Here is a 22,893-nt window from a genome sequence, read left to right as displayed (position 1 = left end):
ATCCTCTGAGCTAAAACTGCTGAAAATAATATGAATTTAACTCCACATAAAGGTCCTTCACCTCAACATAAAATCTTAACGCAGTAATAAAAAGCTATTTAAAAAAACTGAAATCACTAATGATCATTATATTTGTAGTAAAGTAACAGTTTGACCAAAAGTCATCACACAATTCAAACCGCAGTGCTGTCATAATTTGTAAAGTTTAGAAATAATATAACGGTGGAAAAAGACATGTTTCTGTTCTAATTGGTTCTTTTCAGTTGGTTGAGACACACACACACACACACACTGATTATACACTGGCTACAGAGGAAAATATAATTATAAACAATATGAATATGAATGCTCTAATTAATCCTTAAAATAATGAGTGTCTTTATTAACCGAGCAGCGGAAGTGCGGTTTCAAAACAACAGCATGTGGGCGTGTCTAGTTAATGATAAACATATGACCAGTCCGATGCTGTGTTCAAAGTCTCCTTGTAAAAAGCCCTTTTAAAGCTCCTTTCAGGAGCTGCAATGAATGTCTAAAACCTGTACATGGTCTCGTTGTGCTGATACATCATTTTAGATGAAACATCTCTGTCAGTCATCATTAAACTCTTAACACTCCTCAGCAGCTTTCTTTGCTCCCTCGACATTTTTTTTTTTTAACAGTCACTAGTGTTCGACGACAGTGAAAATGTTTGTTCCTACGACCGTGAAGGCAGCAGCGCCTGTCTACAGAAGACTGCGTCCATTGAAGGTCAGAAAACAACATGCTCAACCCGCAGAGGTCTCTGTCCGAGCTGCCCAGGATGGCCACGGCCAGCCAGGTGGAGAGGGCCGTGCTGGTAAGACCCGGGGACGGGAGCCGAGGCCCGGGAGCGGGGTGGGAGGCGGTCGAAGGCAGTGCTGCGTTCAGGGACCGGGCCCACGGGCTGTCTGTCCGCCTGCTGACCGTATATATCCCAGTCTGTTGGTGTGCTGTCAGTGAGCACATTACAGACACTGTGTGTAGACGCACTGGACGGAGGGTAGATTAATTATGAATGAATGAATGCCCGGCGGTCAGTAACACAGATTTACCGACACTGATTCAGTTGAGCTGGAATAGAACTCAAAGCCTCCTCTAAACAGATTCAGACATAAACTCACAACCATGTAGATTTAAGTTCAGATGTTTCACAAACACGATTGAGCGACTTGAATGGTGAACCTGCAAATAATTATGGAATCAGTGTTTTTTGCTTATTTTTATTTTTTTACACTTAAAGAACAAAGTCCAGTTCTTGGTCAGTCGCAGCATCTCTTCACAAGGCCTCCACAGAACTCTTTTAATGCAGGTGACTGTGAGTTGCAGTTTTTTCTTCTCTATTCTAATAAAATTTAAATTTTAGTGTGTTTTCATAAAATTAAGACTATATTCTAACAAAAAACAAAAAAACGTGTCTTTACTATGAGATTATCTCATAATATATGGCTTTATTCGTCTATAATTGAGTTTATTCTCATATTGTGACTTTATTCTTCTATAATGATGAGTTTATTCTCATATTATGACTGTATTCTCATGCAATTATGAGTTTATTCTCATAAAATATGACTGTTCTAATGGTATGACTTTATTCTAATGTTATGATTTTATTCTCATACATAACTTTATTCTCATATAATTATGAGTTTATCTCATAAAATATGGCGTTATTCTTGTATAATTATGAAGAGTTTATTCTCATATTATACGTTTATTTTAAGAAAATATGAATTAATTCTCATAAAATATGACTTTGTTCTAATGATATGACTTTATTCTCATATCATGACTTTATTCTCATATTGTAACTTGATTTTCATATAATTATGACAAGTTTATTCTAATAAATTATGACTTTATTCTAATGTTGTGACTTTTCATAAAATTATGACTTTATTCTAGTAATATTAAAGATTATTTTGTGATAAAATTGCTTTTTTTATTGTGGTATTATGAATTTTATTCTTGTGACAGTAGAACTTTATTCTCATGATATTTAGAGTTTTTTTCTCATAAATTAATGCTTTATTCTCGAAGTCAACTTTTTTGCCCTCACTTTGGCCCTAAAACACAAAGCATGTTGAAAGGCTTCACCATTTAAGTGTGTTTATGGAACATTATAGATATGTTTATTATATCTCAGCTGTGGTGGTGAGCGCTTCACACCACAGAGATCCTGCTTCAGAGCAAACTTGGATCTGAGAAGTATTTATCCATCTGTCTGTTAGACCAACTTTATGGATATTGGTTAACCCTGGTTGAAGTGTCTGAGTCAAAGTGTAGAACAGGAGCAGCTTCGTGATCTAACATGAGCTCATCTGTCTGACAGGAGGATGAATTCAACTGGCTGCTCCGTGAAGAGGTGCACGCTGTTCTGAAGCAGCTGCAGGATGTCCTAAAGGTGAGCTGCTCTGTCCTCTGTGAGACGGACCACGTCTCCGTCTTGTGGAAGTGACAGACTGTGATTCACACAGCGTGATTAGCACCTGGTGGCTTTCAAAACCCAATAAACCACTTATATCACCTGAAAACCAATGTATCGGCCAGTATATGAAACAAGAGCGTTGATATACACGGGATGTATACTGTCCAAAATAGGTTTTAAAATGAAGATGAATTAGAAAAAGGAAAAATTGTGTGTATTACAACATAAATATATATTCAAATACAAAAGTCACTCTTTGTTTCACCGTGTTTTTTTCTGTAGGAGGCATCCAGACGTTTCTCCATGCCAAGCCCCGCCCCTGAGGGTCAGCTCAAACAGGAGAACTTTATCTTGGGCAGCTCAACGTGAGCGTGGCTTCATTTCTGTGTTCGTAGGTCGTCGTGTCTCAGTCTGTCCTCTCAGAGAGGAAGGCTCTGTGTTAAATCCCCCCTCCCCGCCTCTGTGTTTATAGCCCCATCTCTGTGTCCGTGGGCTGATGTTGGTGTTGTGTGTTGTTTTGCAGCATGGATCAGGTGAAGGGAGTGCTGACTCTTCAGGGAGAGGCTCTGACTCAGGCTGTGAGTGCGACTGCGCACAGAGGCCTCGTGCTGAAGCTCCGCCCACATATTTAAGTCCTGGTCTTTGTTTGCAGGACATAAACCTGAAGGTTCCAAAGAGCAGCTCAGTGCTGCACTTCCAGTTCAGAGACGACAAGCAGTGGAAGCTGCAGCAGGTACAAAGTGTGACACATCATCAGCTACTTCTGTCTCACTCTACAGTCATTGGCTGCTTTGTAAGGTTTACCTGTTGGTTTATCACTTTTGAGCAGAAAGCAGTCACTAGCTAAGTAGAAAGCGGTCGCTAACTGAGCAGAAACCTGTCGCTCACTGAGCAGTAGAAAGCGGTCGCTAACTGAGCAGCAGAAAGCGGTCGCTAACTGAGCAGCAGAAAGCGGTCGCTAACTGGGCAGCAGAAAGCGGTCGCTAACTGGGCAGCAGAAAGCGGTCGCTAACTGAGCAGCAGAAAGCGGTCGCTAACTGAGCAGCAGAAAGCGGTCGCTAACTGAGCAGCAGAAAGCGGTCGCTAACTGAGCAGCAGAAAGCGGTCGCTATCTGAGCAGCAGAAAGCGGTCGCTAACTGGGCAGCAGAAAGCGGTCGCTAACTGGGCAGCAGAAAGCGGGTCGCTAACTGGGCAGCAGAAAGCGGTCGCTAACTGGGCAGCAGAAAGCGGTCGCTAACTGGGCAGCAGAAAGCGGTCGCTAACTGGGCAGCAGAAAGCGGTCGCTAACTGAGCAGCAGAAAGCGGTCGCTATCTGAGCAGCAGAAAGCGGTCGCTAACTGGGCAGCAGAAAGCGGTCGCTAACTGAGCAGCAGAAAGCGGTCGCTAACTGGGCAGCAGAAAGCGGTCGCTAACTGGGCAGCAGAAAGCGGTCGCTAACTGGGCAGCAGAAAGCGGTCGCTAACTGGGCAGCAGAAAGCGGTCGCTAACTGAGCAGCAGAAAGCGGTCGCTAACTGGGCAGCAGAAAGCGGTCGCTAACTGGGCAGCAGAAAGCGGTCGCTAACTGAGCAGCAGAAAGCGGTATTACTGAGCAGAAAGCGGTTGCTAACTGGTATGTTGATGACCTCATGCATCAGATCACATCACTCATTCAACATGCACCCATAAGGTGTGCTGATTGGCCAGGGGGCGGGACAATTCAGCACAAACCATGCCCGCATCTATATTTGATCGTCGGAATGAGCAGAACCACTGATCATTGGTCCAACAGAACCTTCTCAACCTGCTGAGGAACGTTTGGAGTGTGACCGTGAGCTGTTCTTTCAGATCCAGGACGCCAGGAACCATGTGATCCAAGCCCTGCAGCTGCTGAGCAGCCGCGACGACAGCTACCTGTTTAAGACGGGCGCCGAGGTCAACAAGGTCTGTTCGTGCACGCACACATACACACACACACACCCTCAGCCTCACGCCTGTCTCTGCTCTCCTAGCTCATGGATGCAGTGATGCTCCAGCTGACGCGAGCACGAAACCGTCTCACGACACCAGCCTCAATGACACTATCTGAGCTCGCCACCAGCGGCCTGATGGTACAATACACACACACACACACCAGTGTAGTAGTCAGTGTGTGACGGTGTGGTTTCTTCTTCTCTGGGTCAGAAAATGTTCTCCCCTCCCATGCCGGGCGACGTCATGGTCAACTTCTACATCAACCTGAGCAAACTGTGTCTGACGGTGTACCAGCTTCACACGCTGCCACCCAACACCACCAAGGTCAGACCGCCCACTGCGTCAATCACTGTCACGTGACGTTTGACTCAAGTTTTTTTTTCCTCATTTAAACAGAACTTTAAGCCAGCAGGAAGCTCGGTGCTGCACAGCCCTGGAGCCATGTTGTAAGCATCGTTCTCTCCATGTGCACGTGTTCGTGCGCTGCATTGCCACATCCTAACTCTGTGCCTCCCTCTGCAGCGAGCTCAACAGCAACCGCTTCGAGGTGAGCCACGTGCACAAGGTGGAGTGTGTGGTGCCATGGCTCAACGACACGCTGGTGTTCTTCACCATCTCCCTGCAGCTCTGTCAGCAGCTCAAAGACAAGGTGAGTGCTCAGAGAACACAAAACGAATCAACTGATCCAAGGGTCACATGATCAACATCCATGTCAGCATTTAAAATAATGACCAATCAGAGTGTTAACACAGGAAACGTCAAAGAGTTTTGTGTTTGATTTTGGTGTTTTGTGTCAAACTCATCAGAATAGGCTTCATGGTAATCTCCGTCAAAGTGAACAGAGGTATAGCAGCCTGCCTACCTGCCCGTTCTGATTGGCCGAGTCGTCTGAAGGACATCCACATCTGCCAATAGAGTGCGGCCTATGTGACGACGTGGTCTTGTGTTAATTTTTAAGGAAAATTGCTAAATTATAGGAACGCAGCCAATATAGCGGTGCGCTTTATAAATTACGGTATAGTCATTTAATGCACAGACACATTAGATGCTTCTTCATTTACTAACCAACATGGATAGTAATAAAGTTACTCTAGCCACTAAGTATTGTAATGTTGTATTTGAATTGATCAAATGGGACTATTGATAATTTTTACAATTTTTTGAAAATCAGAAATATCTTTTTTTAGTATAATAATTAAATAATTTTAGTATAAACATTAAATCACGATGACATCATCAAGTGTTGAGCTCCAATAATATGAGATGATCATTATGAGAGTATGTTTAATTGTGTGTGTGTGTGAGATGAGCTCTCAATGTGCAGAAAAGAACGTACGCTCAGTGTGACGTTTAATACATTTGGTCGTCATGGCGATGTCTTGTGGTGAACACAGGGAAAACTGGTTTGCTTTGAAAACCACTGCTGTAAACAAATGTGTAAAGATTTTTGAAGAGAAGGAAAGGACAAAGTTCACGCTCAGAGTCAGCTGAGCTGTTCCAAAGTTTCCGTATGGATTTTTATGGATCTTTATGTTACAGACTGTTTCCTGTTTTAATGGGTTTATCTTTATATCCTGTGTTCACTGACGTGTGTGTGTGTGTGCAGATATCCGTGTTCTCCAGTTTTTGGAACTACAGGCCGTTCTGATCCTCCTGAGACGAGCGCTCAAACAAAGGGACGCCCTGGGAGTCTGACGTTTGTGCGTGTTGATCCCAGCATGCTCACTTCACTTTGTGTTACCGTCACACAACCGACCCAACGTCGTGGATGTGTGTCGTACTCCAATATGTTAGTGTTTTGTTTACGGCAGCTGTTTGTGAAAAGAACACGAAGGCTCAACCAGACGAGAGTCACGAGACTCAACCCAAACATTTCAGGCTCCTGTTGCTTCTACAACTGGTTTCTTTTCCTAAAAGGGAATTCCCTCCCTCGCTGTGAGAAAACTACTTTTCCACACGATGTGTAAATGCACGTTTGTTCCTGTTAGAACTGCTTGGATCATTTATTGTCCAATCATTAACCTGTGTGTGTGTGTGTCGATGGAGCCAGTCCAGTATCCTCATCGCTCACATTCCCAGTTTGCTCTTTGGAGGAACATGTAGAATAAGCTATTTGCTGTGTGTGTGTGTATTAATTTTGTACGCCTTTCTGGTGTTGTTGTAATCCTGTGAAGCAAATACTAAGATGAACAAATCCATTCCAATAAGTGTTCTTTTATTCCTGTCTGGATACTTTAGTGCAATAAAACATTGATCAACCACGTGAAGCTGCTTCAAAGAACAAGTTCCAAACATTCCAAGGATCACACTACTTTATAAACATCAGTGCATCAAGGTCAACATGAAAAATAAAAGTGCAAAGCAGATGTTTCATCACTACATTCAGTCTAAAAGAAAGACGTCTCGGCATAGGCGGCCTTGGTATCCAGGCGACGTCCAGCTCACACGCACGCTGAGCTCTTTCATCCTCAGGGCTCCAGAGCCATGTTCTCCACGCCCACCTTCGTCCTGTAAGGCTGTTACAGAGCAGGAGCTTCAAGCAGGGGAGACAAACTACATGAAAGCCTGGAGAAGAGTTCATCACTGATTCTCTCAGAGGAGATCAAAACTGTCCACACGTTTCTGTCAGACAAACCAAGTCTCACACTAACCGAACACACACACACTGTTGTTAGGTGACAGGTGAGAACAGCTACACAAACTGATGATATTCTGTCACACCACAAGTGTCAAACTCATGGCCCAGGGGCCAAATCAGGCCCTTCAGAGCATCCAATTCGGCCCGGAGCAGAAAGCAAAAAAAGTCAAGAAAAACTATGGATTGTTGTTCAAATTAAACATTAATTTGTAGATATCTTCAATATAATACACAAATTCAATGAAACTCCACAATACTAGCAGGGCTCACAATTTCCTAATGCTTATATCAGATGATGGCTATCATTATGAATCTCAAATTGTTAAAAGAACTAAATTTTTCCCAAATCTGCAACTGTAATCAAAAATTTCGGGTCACAAAAATCAAATAAATTGAAATCAAAGATCCTGCAGGAACTGATTTGTCACTTATTGCTTACAATTATTTGTTCCATACATATTTTTTATCATTTATACGTGGAAGTGCCAACTAGAGCACAATAACGATTAAATGACCCATCTTCCCGCCTACAATCTGCAGCCCACTTTAGATAAACTCCACATTAGCCCCCTGAGCTAAAATGAGTCTGACACCCTTGTGTCAGACTAAACATCTTAACTTTAGGTGTGAGGATGTCACACAGCACTACATGTTTACTCAGTGCTTACCTCAAGCCTTTGATGCAAATCCATCACATTTGAATGTATTTGAATTGCAGGGGGGGAAAAAAAAAAAAGTATTTTTGTAAACTCACCTTGAACTGGATTCCCATCAGTGTGACCTGAACTTCACCTGCTGGGAATCAGACTTTTTTCCACCCAGTTCCCCTTTCATTTCTACAAATCTCTGCTCTCTATTTCTACATGTTTTGAACAATATAAACCAACCTTATCTATAAAGCACTTTAAGAACCCAGGAAGAGGGACACAAAGTGCTGTACAAAGTGACAACAGATATTTAAAGTACATACACTATAATACAAACAATTTAAACAAAACAAAATAGAAAAGTGTTCATAAAATCAATGCAATTTAAAAAACAGTTTATCTGAAGCTGAGGAGAAAAGGATGCAGTTGTGTGACTAAGTTCACCTTCTCAGCATCGCAGCAGCAACAGCAGCAGCATCTGATGAGGACCAGGATGAACAGCATCAGGATCATGCCTGTGACACATCATCATCATCATCATCATCGTTGTCATCCTCAGTGAGATGTTTGAACTCAGATCTGTCCAATCAGGCCTCAGAGGTGGGGTTTAGTGCAGTGGTCTCTGCTTACCAACAAAGATGAAGAAGATGGCACAAGCAGCGATGTCCCAGTCGGACTGGAAGAAGTGCTTGGACTGTAGCCTGGATACCACATCATTAACCTGATCCTGCAGGTCCTCCGGAATGTTCCTGTTATCCATCGGTTCGTCTGAAACAGAAGAACCTTAACACTGGTGTGGGGGGCGAAATTATTAGCTAGGCTTAATAATACATTTACTCATATATTTTAATCCTTAAGCCTTGGGTAACTTTCCATTGTCTGATTTTCATGTCTTCAACTTTGCTGGGTCAGATTGCCTTGTCCAAAGCACACGATATCTCCCCAAAACAATAATCGCACAAGGACGCATAGGCACTCTGTGTGCGCACTCACATGCTCACACAGTCACATGTCACACATACACACGCCATGCACATTCATTCACACACACAAACACATAAGCGCACACCCCTCCATCTCTATGACAACCGGCAGATAACAGAAACTGTCTTTTCTTTTTCACCCTCTGTCCTCACCTCCTCCCTCTATCTCTATCTCCTGGGGGGAGGAGGGAGGGGGACTGAGGGGAATATATGTGTTGGATCAGAACTGTGTGTCTCTCAATCATCGGACCTCCGGCCGGGACGGTCACTTCTTTTGTTCCATCTTGTACTTTTTAACTTAGTTTAGAATAAACCTTTTTTATAAAACCATCAATGCTTCGCCTGGACTCCATCATTCAACCAGAGCAATAAATCATGTCTCCAAATGAGGTCAACCGTAAATTCAGCCGTAACACTGGTCTAGAGCTCCTGCCTGTAGTTTAGAATCAGAGTTGCAAAGATTCACCGAAACGCCCTCATGTGTTATTTATTATTAATATTATGAATGTGTTATGTTTGTTTTTGTTGTTTTGTGTGTTATGAGTCATCTTTGTGCTTGTTTAGTATTTAGTATTGATATTTGTATTGTTCCTAACCCTCTTAGAAACATTTGCAGGGGCCATTTGCCCATGTCTGCTTTAGTCTCAGTGAAACAACAACCGAAATAACACATAATCTGTGAAAATACATTTATTGTTTCCTGTAAAATGTTTCTTAAAAACCATATAAGAGCAGCCTATGTTTTACAGCTGCAACAAACCTGCAGGCGCAGACATCAAAGTCCTTTAAAACCCTCTGTGGATTTTTCATATTGAATCTTCGTTGTGTATGCAGAAGAGGTGGAGCCGTTATTTCCACTTCAGACAATAAACCAGTTAAACACAAGCTTACTGTAGGTAATCTTTAACCACAAGGACTTTTTGAAATTAAATTATACATTTAGGCTCCACAAAATGAAAATAATACATCTATAGTTGGTAAGATTTGTGTGAGCTTACATTTCACATTTAAAGCTTTTTAAACTACAGTTTATTAGTGAAGTTCTGCCTTACAATTACAGTAGGTCTATTTAGAAAATAGGGCAAATGTTAAACAAAAACCAACAAAGAAAAATCAAGGACAAAAACTGGCATCAAACTGAACTAATCAGAGACTTTGTCCTTAAAGAACATTCTCTAAAGACCATGAAAATAGTAATTTGTAATACGCATTCAACAGTTATTGGTTTGGTCTACACACAGTAAATAATGATGATTATTCAGCTTAATAACAGGAGGATAAAGGTTTAATCTAATTAACTTGTTAATTCCTCCTTGTTTCATCCATCTGAGCTAACAGCCTGTCCTTTGAATACACAAATAATTAATGGTACTTTGTTTTGTCCTGCTATGATCATCTGTTTTTCTAAAGTATTAATTCATTATTTCCATTTTAATTTTATTTGATTATTTGCATAAACTACTGACCTTACATCTGAAATCAAAACGTATCTACTCTAATTAAAGCTTGACCCAGAATGAAGAACTCGGTCCTACCTCACGATTAGACGCACTTTGTTTGGTAGGATTCCCCGTTTCCGGGTCCAAAGTTCCCGACACACCTGTTCATTGACGTACAGTGACGCAATGACGTACAAGTGAGACGTTTGAAGGCTGTCCGTGCCTGACACACACTTGCACTTTTTAAACCTGACACAAATATTTAAAAACTACAGTTTTTTTTATTTTTATTTAAATCTAACAAATAACAACCACATCAACAAAATAAGCAGAAACTGAATCAAAGCACAATCCAACTGAACAGAAACCCAAATATATCAGAGGTGACTGAAAAAATAAATAAATAAATATTAACAGCAGGTTTATATCTTTTTAAAAAAATGACATGTCTTCCTTCTTAAGTATTTCCACTTGTGTAGGGAAAAAAATACCAAAAATTAAAATGGAGTTACTGATGGTATAAAATATAAAGTGATAAAGTGAATGATTAATACAACGTTACGAAATCATCTGCATGGGACAAGATTGTTTTGTCTTTCTTTGAAAAGAAGTAACATTATATTCTCTTGATTCTGCTAAAAGTATTCAGCCATATTTTTGTTAAATACCAAAGGTTAAAGAGCAGCATTAAATAATATCTGTCCATGTAATGATTTCTTACATCATATGTTTGATATTGATTTAAGTAACTGTTCTTTTTGTGATATTCATAATGGGACCATTGAGTATTTATATATATATATATATATTTGTACATGTAAGGACACAGAAATGTTTTTGAATTACATTACAGAATTGGATTTGGGGTCAGAGTTCTGTTTTCTATCTTTTTCAGCTTAAGTTTGCTTCAAAAATAAAAATAAAAGTTAAAACTAAAGATATTTTATTTTATTTTTTATTTTTTATTTCATTTTAAAATTTAACGTTTTAATTTTGGCAAGTGTAGATATTTAAGAACGAAGCCATGCTTTTCTTTACATTTTCTAAATGAGTTGAAAATGTTTAAAACAATGTAAAATGTGTCTATGTCCAATATAAACCTGCTGTTTAAATTTCCCAAATTATTGCCATTTGTTGTGAGTAACCTTGGAATTATTTTGGTTTCTTTGTATGTTGTGTTAATGAGCTTGATTTGTTAAATGAAATAAAATTGTGGCGATTAATCTTTAAATAAAAGTCATATATTTTGTTATTACACTTTATCGTATAAGAATTGTCCTTAACAACAGACTGACTCGTATTTTGTGATTTTCTGTGTTTTATTATTAATCTGCGTCGAGAGCATGAGTGGGCGGGGCATAACATCGGCGAACCAATGGACGTGGGCTCGTGTCGTCACACTGCCTACGTGGAAGACCGGAAGTGATTGAACCGGCTTCCTGGTTGAAGCAGCGATGGCGGAGGACCCAGTGTCGAGTCTGAAGTTGTCGGGGTTGCAGGACCCGGCGGTGCTGTTCGAGCGTTACAACACCGAGGAGATTCGGAGGGTGGAGCGCAGAGTACGCGGGGAAATCGAACAGAAGAAAGAGGAGTTGAGACAGACGGTCGGGGAGCGGTACAGGGACCTCATCGATGCCGCTGACACCATCGGAGAGATGAGGAGAAGCTCCGAGAGCCTGGTCAGCTCCGTCAGGGACCTCCACGGCTTCTGTCAGCGGCTGAAAGAGGCGTCAGGCCCGGGAGGAGTGAAGAAGGTGAGCCGAGAGTCCTGCTCCAAAACCTGCACTGATTAACATTACACACACACGCACACACACACACACACACACACACACACACACACACACACACACACACACACACACACACACACACACACACACACACACACACACACACACACACACACACACACAAAGAGTAAGAACAGACAGTCTTGTTGTTTACTACTGAGCTGAGAACAGATTTTGCTACTTTGTTTCTGCTATGATTTTGTTTTGTTACAATTGTTTTTCTGGTGTGTTATAAACATGCGAGGGTTGGACACTGTGCATGACGTGTGAATAAAGTGTGTGTGTGTCTGTCTGTCTGTCTGTCACATGCATAGTCTACACAGAAACACACATGTACACAAACAAATATACACCACATACATCTACAGTTCTGCACACAGACAAACATGCATGCTTGCCCTACACACATGTATATACACACAACTTGTGTTTATTTCTGTGTTTATTTTTCTGTGCATACGTGTTTGTGTTTATTTGTGCGTGTCTGTACTTGTGAGCGTTTATTTTTGTGTGTGTGTGTGTGTCAATTTTTGTGAGCGTACATCTGTGTATTTGTCTGTGAGTATTTGGGTGCGTATTTGTTTGTTTATTTATCTGTGCGTGTCTGTGTATTTGTGCATCTATATTGGTGTGTTCGTACATGTGTGTATTTTCCTGTGCGTACGTGGGTCTGTGTGTGTGTGTGTGCGTGCTCAGCTTCTTCCTCTCTCACTGATCCTGAAGGCGTGCTGTGCTGTCCTGTTCTATTGCAGAGTGAGGTTCAGCGACAGGAGAAGTTCTATGTCATGGCGTCTCAGATCAAGCTCCTCCTCGACATCCCTGAGCTCATCTGGAGCGCAATGGAGGCGTGTCAGTACCTGCAGGCCACGCAGCTCTATCTGCTCTGCTGCCATCTGCACCGCCAGCTGCATATGGAGCCTGCCACCGGGGGGCACTACAGCCCCGTCCTCACCCGCTTCCCTATTCTGGTCCGGCAGGTGGCCACCACTGGACTCTTCAGGTACTGATGTTCTCCTGCTGTTTGTGGAGAGCACCTGCTGAGGGAGCTAAAGCAACATGTTTGTGCAGGTCCACCATCCTCCTGGACAGCAGGTCTCTGCTCCGGGGGCGGGCCGTGTCTGACCAGGCCATTGCTGAAGCGCTGGTGTCCACCATGCTGCTGGAGGACAGCTCACCTCGGCAGGCTCTGGCCGACTTCCTGTTGGCTCGGAAGTCATGTATCCATCAGCTGCTCAACCAGCCTCAGCATGGTACGTTGGAGCAGCTGCTGCTGGGATCGCCCCCATCAGAACCACATCAGTCCCACTAGGGTATAAGTAATGAATGTATGACAAAATATTCATGTTTCCCAGACTGTTAGCACTGCTCTATTTTCTAAAACAGTGCTTCTCAAATTTTTTTTGCTCAAGTATAACTTTTCTTTTATTTCTTAATCCAAGCTCCCCCTTTGTCAGAATACTATGAAAATAAAACACAAATTTTAAAGAATCTCATTTTGTAAATAAGTGGAATTAAATCATATTTAGTGTTTCTCATTAATAGATTTATTTCTATAGTATTTTTTTTTCGGCTCATCTTCCGCCAAGACTGGCCCTTGTAATTTCAGTTCATGTTCTAATCATAATCATTTCCATCATAATTATTAAGATGATTATCATTTTTTTTATTATTATGTTTTGAAAAGCATCTACAATATACAGCTGACAAAACAACATTTATATATGTATATTCACATCAAATATACATTTAAAGTGCAGACTGTTTATGCAAAATCCTTTACAACTGTTTACTTGCTTTTCCTTTATTTTTTTTTTGTTTTTGAATCTACATACATATAAACACATATATGTATGTAGCAACAGGTATAAACAACACAAATATTCTGGCAAAAAACATCACTCAGATAAGACAATAAGTAATCAAACTAAAAAACGAACCAAAAAAACCCAAAAATAAGCACAACATCGAACATCCTGGGATTTTCCGATGCAGTTCATGATGATTACCGTATCATTTTTAACTAAAAATCAACCAGACCAATTTCTCTCTCTCTCGTGTACCCCCTGTAGTGCCATTGTGTACCCCCATTTGAGAAACACAACTCAGCTAAAATGTTTGTGTGAGAGCACATGGTCGAATAGCAGCCCAGAAAACATTTGGGCAGATTGACAAGTAGAATGCCCCGCCCTCTGCTCTTATCCTCCTTCAAGCTCCACCCTGGTGTCAAGTTTCACTGTTGCTTTGACAGACAGGTGATGTCCACACACTGTTAGTGAGTGAGCTTTTGAAAATGTCTTGTATGATTGTTGTCAAAACTCATAATGGGTTGATGTAAATTCTCTGACGACTGGCTCATAAATCCCAAATATAGCTAAAGACTGACCAACACTGGGGAGGTGGCAGTTGTGAGTTATTTGCATGGGAAAAGCATCCTATTTTAATGATTTGGTGACATTATGTCAATCATATACAAAATAATAAAAACAAACGTGATACACATCTATTTGCTCAAATTTCAAAAATGATTTGAATTTTCAAATGTGTATGAATCAGAATCAGAAATGTTTTATTGGCCATGTACAGTTTTAAGGACAGTACAAGGAATTTGACTTGGTGGTTGGTGCACAAAACAAACAACAAAAAGAAATAAAAACAAAACAACAAAGAACAACCCAGCAACAATAATAATAATAATAATGATAAATATAAAGGATGAGGGATAAATAAAGGATAGATAGAGAATATAGGAAAAATATAAATATATATATACAGTGCAGCAGATATCAAGCTGGTGGAGGTGGTGATCGGGTGGGGGTGGGGGGGGGGGGGTGGTTCAGTGGGTGACTTGGGGTGTGTTCATGTGGATGGTGGCAGAGGGAAAGAAGCTGTTTTTGTGTCTGGAGGTTCTGGTCCTGATGGACCGAAACCTCCTACCAGAAGGGAGAGATTGAAACAGTTTATGACCGGGGTGGGAGGGGTCGGCCACAATCTTTCCTGCACGCCTCAAAATCCTGGAGGCGTACAGGTCCTGGAGGGAGGGCAGATTGCAGCCGATGACCTTCTCTGCAGAGTGGATGATACGCTGCAGTCTGGCCTTGTCCTTGGCCGTAGCTGCAGCGTACCAAATGGTGATGGAGGAGCAGAGGATGGACTGGATGATGGAGCTGTAGAAGTTCACCATCATCTTTGTTGGCAGACTGAACTTCTTCAGCTGCCGCAGAAAGTACATCCTCTGCTGAGCTTTTTTGATAAGGGAGCTGATGTTCAGCTCCCACTTGAGGTCCTGAGTGATGATGGTCCCCAGGAAGCAGAAGTACTCCACAGAGCTCACTGTAGAGTCTCCCAGGGTGAGGGGGGTGAGGGGGGCTGGGTTCTTCCTGAAGTCTGCTATCATCTCCACTGTCTTTAAAGCATTGAGCTCCAGGTTGTTCTGGCTGCACCAGGACACCAGCCGGTCTGTCTCCCACCTGTAGTCAGACTCGTCTCCATCAGCGATGAGACCGATGATGGTCGTGTCGTCTGCAAACTTCAGGAGTTTGACCGACTGGTGAGAGGAGGTGCAGCTGTTGGTGTACAGGGAGAAGAGCAGAGGAGAAAGAACACAGCCCTGAGGAGATCCAGTGCTGATGGTCCGGGGAGCAGAGATGGTTTTTCCCCAGCTTCACGTGCTGCTTCCTGTCAGACAGGAAGTCTGTGATCCACCTGCAGGTGGAGTCTGGCACGTTCAGCTGGGAAAGCTTGTCCTGAAGGAGAGCTGGGATTATTGTATTAAAAGCAGAGCTGAAGTCCACAAACAGGATCCTGGCGTAGGAGCCTGGGGAGTCCAGGTGCTGGAGGATGAAGTGGAGAGCCAGGTTTACAGCATCGTCTACGGACCTGTTGGATCTATAGGCAAACTGCAGGGGGTCCAGGTGGGGGTCGGTGATGTCCTTGATGTGGGAGAGTATGAGGCGTTCAAAGGACTTCATGACCACAGATGTCAGAGCGATGGGTCTGTAGTCATTAAGTCCTGTGATCCTCAGCTTTTTAGGGACAGGAACGATGGTGGAGGCCTTAAAACAGGCTGGTACGGTGCATGTCTCCAGTGAGGTGTTAAAAATGTCTGTGAACACTGGAGACAGCTGATCAGCACAGTGCTTTAAGGTAGAAGGAGAGACAGAGTCCGGTCCACAAGCCTTACGGGGGTTTTGTCTCCTGAAAAGTCTATTCACATCTCTCTCTTTGATGGAGAAAGGTGTCTCTGTAGGAGGGGGGGAGGAGGGGGGGAAGATAGGGGAGAGAGCCTCTGTAGGCAGCTGGGGTGAAACTGTAGCTTTGATGTGGGGGGTGAAGGTGTTGGAGTGAGGCTGGTCAGAGGTGTGAGGAGGGTTGGAGTAGATGAGCCTGTGTAGATGAGCTGAGGGTTAGAGCTGTAAGTCCTGTGACGTGATCATTGTGTGTTTGTGAGTGGTGCTTCCCTGTGTGTGTTTTCAGGAGCAGGAATCAAAGCTCAGGTGTGCAGCCTGGTGGAGCTGCTGGTCACCACCCTGTTTCAGGCCTACGCCGTCTTCTACCTGCCCCCAGACGGAGGGCCCAGGGTGGGGGAGGGAGGGCTGGGCTGTGGCCTGCTCTTCTCCACCCTGGAGAACGTAACCTCCACCACCTCATCAGGTACACACACACACACATACTTTATTTTTCTCTTTATTTGAGCCTTTTTTGAATAATGGTGTGACATGAGTGAATGTAGTTGCAGATGTAGCTTACCTCCACTAGTGTAAATGTGTCACCATAGAACAGTGCTCATCGACTGCTGGTGGTGACAGTCGGAGCATTCTTTGAGTCCAGTCCTCACTGTTCCACCTGGCTACAGATGTAGTTGATCCCCCTGTCAGAGCTGTTCCCTGATTGTCCCCGCTTGCTAACACACACACCACAAGCACATCATAATCCCAGCCCTGGATGAAAACGGTTCTCCTGTTTCCCATGGCCTTCCTTTGTTTTCCAGCTAAAGGTCGGAGGTTCCTGCAGGAGGAGAGCAGTACAGGAAGCTGGTTCAGGTTTCTTCCTTCCTCCATCACGGAGTTCCAGCCCAGCCTTCGCACTCTGGCTCAGCCAATCCAGAGCGAGCAGCTACAAGATGTCCTGCAGCAGTGGATCACCACGTAAGAAAGCTCCTCCTCCCACTCACAGCTGCACAGGAAGGATCTGATGATGCTTGTGTGAATGTTCTCCTCAGATGTAAGGAAGACATCTGCCGTGGTGTCAGCAGCCTCCTAGTCTACGTCAGGAGCCTGAAGGCTCTGGCGGCCATCAGAGATGCAGTGTGGGACCTCCTCTCCTCAGAATCCATCAGTCAGCACTGGAGCTCTGTGTGTCAGCGCCTGCTGGAGCGGCCTCTGGCCATCTGGGAGGACTTCCTGCAGCAGCTCTTCCTTCAGCGCCTGCAGGTAGAAACAGGAGATGGCGTCTTCTAGTGGCAACAATGGCTTTTAATAGATATCCTGCAGGGTTGGGGTCAATTACATTTTTCAGTTACAATTACATTTTCAGTTACCCATGTTCAATTACAATTCAGTTACAATTACAGTGACCAGGAATTTAAATTATAATTATTTTTTATCCTGAAAGTCAATTTAGATTACATTCTCAAATACTAAAGTTCAATTACTATTAATCACAATTACTGAGCCTGAAATAAATAACCTACGGTAATAAAAGTGAACCTTTTAGCATTCTGTTAGCATCTCTTATGGTAACGGGTCCTAAATCAGCTGTTAAATACACTAAAAACAATAATCTATTATCTAATTTCTTCTTTCTTTCTATTGATTACCTTGTTCATTTTTTTTTAATGGTAAAATGTGGGAAAGCTTGATATGAAACATTTCTTAATTATTGATAACTACATATGTGTAGAACTGTACATAGAACTGTAACATGGTTCCCCAGTTTTGCGTTAAATTATAATGAACAATTTTTATAGAATTTTCATGGCAATTACAATTACAAAGTTAATTATCTAAACTCAATTACAATTTAATTCCGAATACGACAGCAAACAATTCTTTAAATTACAATTATAATAAAGGCATAATTGTATTGAATTATCAATTACGCGATTACAATTATAATTGAGCCCTGTATCTGAAGGAACGGTCACCCTCTCCTTAGCGTGCTGTAGCAGCTGTATGTGCTCACTGATGTTTTGTTTTTCTCAAGGCGATCACTAAAGAAGAAACTGAAGCCATCTCAGCCAGCTCCGTCCAGCTGCTGACCTCCGCTCTCCAGGACCTGGAGGAGCAGAACTCCAGCCGCGTGGCCCAGTACGAAGTGGACGTGGCCTCCTTCCTGTGGTCCGAGGCACCAGGAGACCTGCTGAGCGACGCTGCGTGGATCAGCGTGAGTCAGCGCGCCCAGCAGCAGCAGAGGAGCGGCCTGGCCATGAAAACCCAGGCTCTGACTCCCTCCGTCCAGAACTTCTGCTCCTCCATGGATGCAAAGCTGAAGGTCAGACTGGACGACCTGCAGTTCTACCTTCCATCACAGGAAACGGGTACGTGCTTTGATTCAGTGAGTGCTCTGTAATGGAGGCCTCCAAGCCTGTCACATGACCACTGCTTGACAAATCAGACCATGTTTTGGATGTTCTGCGTCACTAATCCAGTTTCCCTGTTTGGGATTCTGTGCACAGGATCAGAGCCGGTGTCGTCCGTGAGCTCCTTCAGTCGATTCTCCGACTCTGCTGCAGTGGAGGAGGCTCTGAGGGACGGCTGCGTGTCCTGCATTCGTCACATTCTGTCTTCGCTTCGCTCCCAGCTAAGCGCCGCCCGGCCCGAGCCGTCACGCCCCGCCCACCTCAGCTCTGTACTCTTCATGGCCAGGCTGTGCCAGTCCATCAGCCAGCTTTGCCCTCACCTGAAGCACTGCATGCTGGGTAAACAGAGCAGCGCTGACGCTTCAGCAAAAGGAGCTTCCAGACAGGCCAAGAAAGTGGGCAGGGCCAAGAACTCTGCAGAGATTAGCCCCGCCCAGGCCAAGTGGGAGGGGCTGAAGGAGGAGCTTCTCAGCTGCAGCATGGAGGCCTATAGCATCTGGAGCTCCACCCTCTCTAAAGTGTGTGTTTATATTTTGTGTGATGTGTGTGTAACGTGTGAAAACAGTTTGACACCAAATCAAACCCAATCTAAAGCCTGGACAGGAACCAGTTTGACCATGTTGTCCTCTTCACTATTACAGCCAACCAGATGAATGAATAAATGAATGAATGAATGGTTCGTTAGGAAGTGAACTAAAGTTACAGGAAGAAGAACAACTTTCACTAATGCTCTGCTCTTCCAGGCCTTATTGGATCAGTTTGGCACGGCTTTACATGCAGAGTCAGCCGGGGATATTCTAGCAACAGCAACAAACTGGGAGGAGCTAGAAATCCAAGAGGAGGCCGAGTCCGGGACCAGCGTCACTTCCAAAATCCGTCTTCCAGTCCAGGTCTGCAAGTCGAGTCAAACTCTTGTCATATTCATCACTGATTATGCTCCGAGGTTTGATGTTTGCGTGTGTTTGCGTGTGCGTCCTGAGCAGCCCTCTTGGTCCGTGCAGTCCCTGCTCTTCCAGCTGTGTGTGGAGGTGAACAGAGTGGGAGGCCACGCCCTGCCCCGACCCACAATTCAGGAGCTGCTCCACACCTGCCTGTGTCGCACACTGGAGCTGTACCACACACTGACACAACAACAGGTAACACACACAGTAACACAAACAACAGAGCTACTACACACACACACACACAGAGCAACACACACTGACAGTCAACACGACAGGACGAGAAGAAACATCTGAATAAAACATGAGGAATGGAGGAGATCCTAATAATGATGTTCATCAGTTCATGACTCAGCACATTTTAACAGTGTTGGGCAAGTTACATTTAAAAAGTAATTAGTTACAGTTACTAGTTACGTCTTCTAAAAAGTAACTAAAGTAGTTACTCGGTTAGAAATTATAAAAGTAACTAATTACTTCAGAAAGTAACTATTGAGTTACTTTGAAGTACATTTTTAAATGCTCTAATGTGACCCCATCTCGACCCCTCTTTAACGGAACTTCAAATACGTGTGCAAGTTCAATTATTTATGATAAATCTGAATATTATAATGAAATGCTCTCTCTCCACCCGCAGTGACGGTGGCTGGATGCACACAGTGGGACTATGTGCAAGCTACTAAATCTGTTTAAAAAACAACCAAAATGATGCATGTACACACAAACGCGCAGTGTTTGCTTAATCGAGTGCGCGGTGATTGGCTGTAGTGTGCCACGTGACTAAGACTCTAACAAAAGATGATTTTTTTTTTTTTTGGTTGTGAAATTATTCATTAAATGGACTATTTCAGTTCAATTAAATCCCACATCACTCAGCTTTGAACCAAGCTGCAGCTGTGTAGCAAGTATGAGCTCTGTCTGTCCCTGAATACCAGAGATATTTGAGGCACAGACACACAGAGAGTCCTTGCTTTAATAGAAAGACGTGTTCAAATCTAAACGTGTGAACCGACCACTAGATTTTGTGATGTCATTCAGACTAAACCAGGACAGGAAGTGTAGAAGCTTCAGGGTTAACGTTCCACTGTCTTTGTGAGGTAGACCTTTGCCATTCTGAACCTGATGGAGATACTCAGGAAGCTCCTACTGAGGTTATCTCAGGATTCACTACTTAGTGTTTGTGCTTCAGTCAGAAGAAGGAGCAGCTTTGGTGACCTGTGGGTCTCTTTCTTCTGTCCCTCAGGATGCTCCTCAGCCCATGACTCAGAACCGAGCTCTGCAGCTGCTCTTTGACCTGCGTTACCTCAACACTATTCTGGGCAGCAGACTGGAGGATGGGAGGAGCTCCAAGTCACAACAGGATCCCAGGTATGAGCTACGGCGTGCTAAGGAACATTCCACTGGTGCTCATGGATCAAACCTCCTTCTCTGCTCAGATTCCACGAGGTCTGTGATTGGCTGGAAGGCTTCATTGACCCGTTTGACCTGGATGTGTTCACGCCTCCTCTGAACGCCAACCTGAGCCGCCTCTCTCAGAGGACCTCGGTACCTGAAGCCACACCTTCCTTCTCTGACGTCTGTGTTAAGACGCTGGTCCTGATGTTGTGATGCTGTGTTCAGGTTCTCCTGGGTCTGCTGACGGGATCAGAGAAGCACTTTGTTCCCCGGGGCAGCAGCGGGAACACTCAGGAACCGTACCACATCCTGCCACTGGCCAGCAGCCACATCAGGTACAGACTGTACGTGTGCGTGCGTACGTGGTTGCGTGCGTGTGTCGACGAGGGGTTAATTACATCTTTCAATTACAATTACGTCTTCAATTATCCATGTTCAGTTATGACTAATTTATTATTACGGTGACCGACAATTATTGTTTTTCCCCTTAAATGAATTACAGTTATGTTCTCAATTACTAAAGTTCAGTTATAACTAAGCACAATTACTGAGCCTTTCATAAATAACCCCATAAAATGTAACTTTCCTCTTGTGTTAGCTTTCTGTTAGCATCTCTTATGATAAAGGATCAGTTTTTTTTGGGTCACTATACCTCTAGGTTTACATAATTTTTTTAAAAATAGTAAAATGATCCTCAAGAGAACTGAGGTAGTGGGAAAAGTTCATATGAAACTAATTTCAATAATTAGTAACTATGAATGTTTTAGCCATTGAACTGTGACATGGTTCCCCAGGTTTGTATGTAATTAAATTGTAAATGACAGTTTTTAAAGAATTTTCATCCTAATTATAATTACGTCAATTATCAAAAAAGGCAAACATTTTAAAATTACAATTATAATTACATAATAATTGTAATTAATAATCAATTACGCAATTCAAATTAAAATTGCCCCCATTCCTGGTGTTGACACACCCACAGCTCTACCCTGTCTTTCTATTGGCTGATCGTTCTTCTGCCCTCCACAGGTTTGGCTTGTTACCTCTCAGCATGTCCAGTGTGAGGAAATCTAAATCAGCCTCTAGAAGCTCTGATGTTCCTCATCAGCTGGTGAGACGTGTGTGTGTGTGTGTGTGTGTGTGTGTGTGTGTGTGTGTGTGTGTGTGTGTGTGCATGTGTGCGTGCGCGTGTTGAAGAAACCAGTGCAGACCTTATTGATCAATAGATCAAAGATCATTTGCTTGATTAAAAAAAAATAAACTTCTGTGTATCCATCTGTAGGACTCCACATCCCACAATGCAATGCACCAAACTTTACCAACAATGTTTATAAGAGTGTTTACAGTGGAGATCAAAACAAACTTTTGAGTGGAAATTTTAACTTATGAGCAAATGATCTTTAATATATTTATCTGATTAAAAACAAAAACGATTGTCTCCAGCAGCTTTTAGCACATATTCATCTATTTATAATCAGTGTTCAGTCCTGGCCTACTTAAGAACCGACTGGTCTGAATGGTTCCCTAAAATCTAGTTTAAATAAAGAGTGGTGTGTGTGTGTGTGTGTGTGTAGGGCCCTTTCTGTCCCTCTGATGCCTGATCGGACCATGTTCTAATGGTTTCACTGGCTCCAGATTCTGAGCGTTGGTGTGTTCTCCACAGGTTCCTGACCGTTCCTCAGCGGGTGCCAATGACGACGCGAGGCCGGGCAGCTTCTTCCGACAGCTGACAGAGCAGAGCGACGGCACAGCAGCTCCATCTCTGTTCAGACTCAGCTGGTTGTCCAGCATCGCCAAGTGACCTCCCCTGCTTCCTAACGCCGTGTACAGTAAAGGACTTCTTCTCAAAGCTCAAAGTGTCATTTATTAAACCTTAGACCTTCCACTGACTCCAGAAGGTCAATGGACATGGTCACAAGAAACGTCGCAAAGGGGCGGTACATTTACACTGCAACTTAAGTACAGGAATATTCAAAAATATAAATGTTTCATGGGAATTATTCATCGTAAATAATCAGAAATTGGGAGTAATTTTAAATAACTATTATCATATCCTAACATCAATATTAGCATCCTTATTCAAAA

General features: G+C 43.1%; 3 protein-coding genes across 3 annotated transcripts; 2 read left to right on the top strand and 1 right to left on the bottom strand.

Moving 5' to 3' along the window:
* The first annotated feature begins 555 nt into the window (after window positions 1-555).
* On the top strand, window positions 556-6,662 carry rogdi (rogdi atypical leucine zipper). Its single transcript, XM_028455720.1, has 11 exons — window positions 556-835; window positions 2,348-2,419; window positions 2,726-2,808; window positions 2,967-3,021; window positions 3,096-3,176; window positions 4,270-4,365; window positions 4,434-4,532; window positions 4,606-4,719; window positions 4,792-4,841; window positions 4,918-5,044; window positions 6,002-6,662. Exons 1-11 carry the CDS (start codon window positions 761-763, stop codon window positions 6,041-6,043), a joined length of 894 nt encoding a protein of 297 aa, XP_028311521.1. The 5' UTR covers window positions 556-760; the 3' UTR covers window positions 6,044-6,662.
* A 62-nt stretch (window positions 6,663-6,724) lies between these two features.
* Window positions 6,725-10,283, bottom strand: smim22 (small integral membrane protein 22). The gene is made up of 4 exons (XM_028455721.1): window positions 10,199-10,283; window positions 8,311-8,448; window positions 8,125-8,195; window positions 6,725-6,911 (listed from the first exon to the last, which is right to left on the bottom strand). The coding sequence occupies exons 2-4, from the start codon at window positions 8,438-8,440 to the stop codon at window positions 6,864-6,866; spliced, it is 249 nt and encodes an 82-aa protein (XP_028311522.1). The 5' UTR covers window positions 8,441-8,448; window positions 10,199-10,283; the 3' UTR covers window positions 6,725-6,863.
* A 1,235-nt stretch (window positions 10,284-11,518) lies between these two features.
* cog1 (component of oligomeric golgi complex 1) lies at window positions 11,519-22,888 on the top strand. Its single transcript, XM_028454668.1, has 15 exons — window positions 11,519-11,856; window positions 12,648-12,895; window positions 12,964-13,145; window positions 16,369-16,545; window positions 16,883-17,039; window positions 17,114-17,324; window positions 18,097-18,430; window positions 18,569-18,990; window positions 19,216-19,362; window positions 19,456-19,608; window positions 20,657-20,781; window positions 20,850-20,958; window positions 21,034-21,143; window positions 21,838-21,919; window positions 22,472-22,888. The coding sequence occupies exons 1-15, from the start codon at window positions 11,557-11,559 to the stop codon at window positions 22,607-22,609; spliced, it is 2,895 nt and encodes a 964-aa protein (XP_028310469.1). The 5' UTR covers window positions 11,519-11,556; the 3' UTR covers window positions 22,610-22,888.
* Window positions 22,889-22,893: the final 5 nt, after the last annotated feature.

The sequence above is a fragment of the Gouania willdenowi genome, chromosome 8 (genome assembly GCF_900634775.1).
Source record: "Gouania willdenowi chromosome 8, fGouWil2.1, whole genome shotgun sequence".
Taxonomy (NCBI): Eukaryota; Metazoa; Chordata; class Actinopteri; order Blenniiformes; family Gobiesocidae; genus Gouania; species Gouania willdenowi.
The sequence above is the reverse complement of the archived record's forward strand: the minus strand, read 5'-3'. Positions and strand labels throughout refer to the sequence as shown.

Excerpts from the sequence above, each read along its gene's own strand:
- smim22 (XM_028455721.1), bottom strand. The coding sequence starts at position 8,440 with ATGGATAACAGGAACATTCCGGAGGACCTGCAGGATCAGGTTAATGAT. Across the intron at positions 8,196-8,310 it reads CATCTTCTTCATCTTTGTTG|GCATGATCCTGATGCTGTTC; the intron begins GTAAGCAGAGAC and ends GATGTGTCACAG. Across the intron at positions 6,912-8,124 it reads GCTGCTGCGATGCTGAGAAG|CCTTACAGGACGAAGGTGGG; the intron begins GTGAACTTAGTC and ends GCTCTGTAACAG.
- rogdi (XM_028455720.1), top strand. The coding sequence starts at position 761 with ATGCTCAACCCGCAGAGGTCTCTGTCCGAGCTGCCCAGGATGGCCACG. Across the intron at positions 4,533-4,605 it reads TCGCCACCAGCGGCCTGATG|AAAATGTTCTCCCCTCCCAT; the intron begins GTACAATACACA and ends TCTCTGGGTCAG. Across the intron at positions 5,045-6,001 it reads GTCAGCAGCTCAAAGACAAG|ATATCCGTGTTCTCCAGTTT; the intron begins GTGAGTGCTCAG and ends GTGTGTGTGCAG.
- cog1 (XM_028454668.1), top strand. The coding sequence starts at position 11,557 with ATGGCGGAGGACCCAGTGTCGAGTCTGAAGTTGTCGGGGTTGCAGGAC. Across the intron at positions 13,146-16,368 it reads GCTCAACCAGCCTCAGCATG|GAGCAGGAATCAAAGCTCAG; the intron begins GTACGTTGGAGC and ends GTGTGTTTTCAG. Across the intron at positions 18,431-18,568 it reads CCTTCCATCACAGGAAACGG|GATCAGAGCCGGTGTCGTCC; the intron begins GTACGTGCTTTG and ends TTCTGTGCACAG.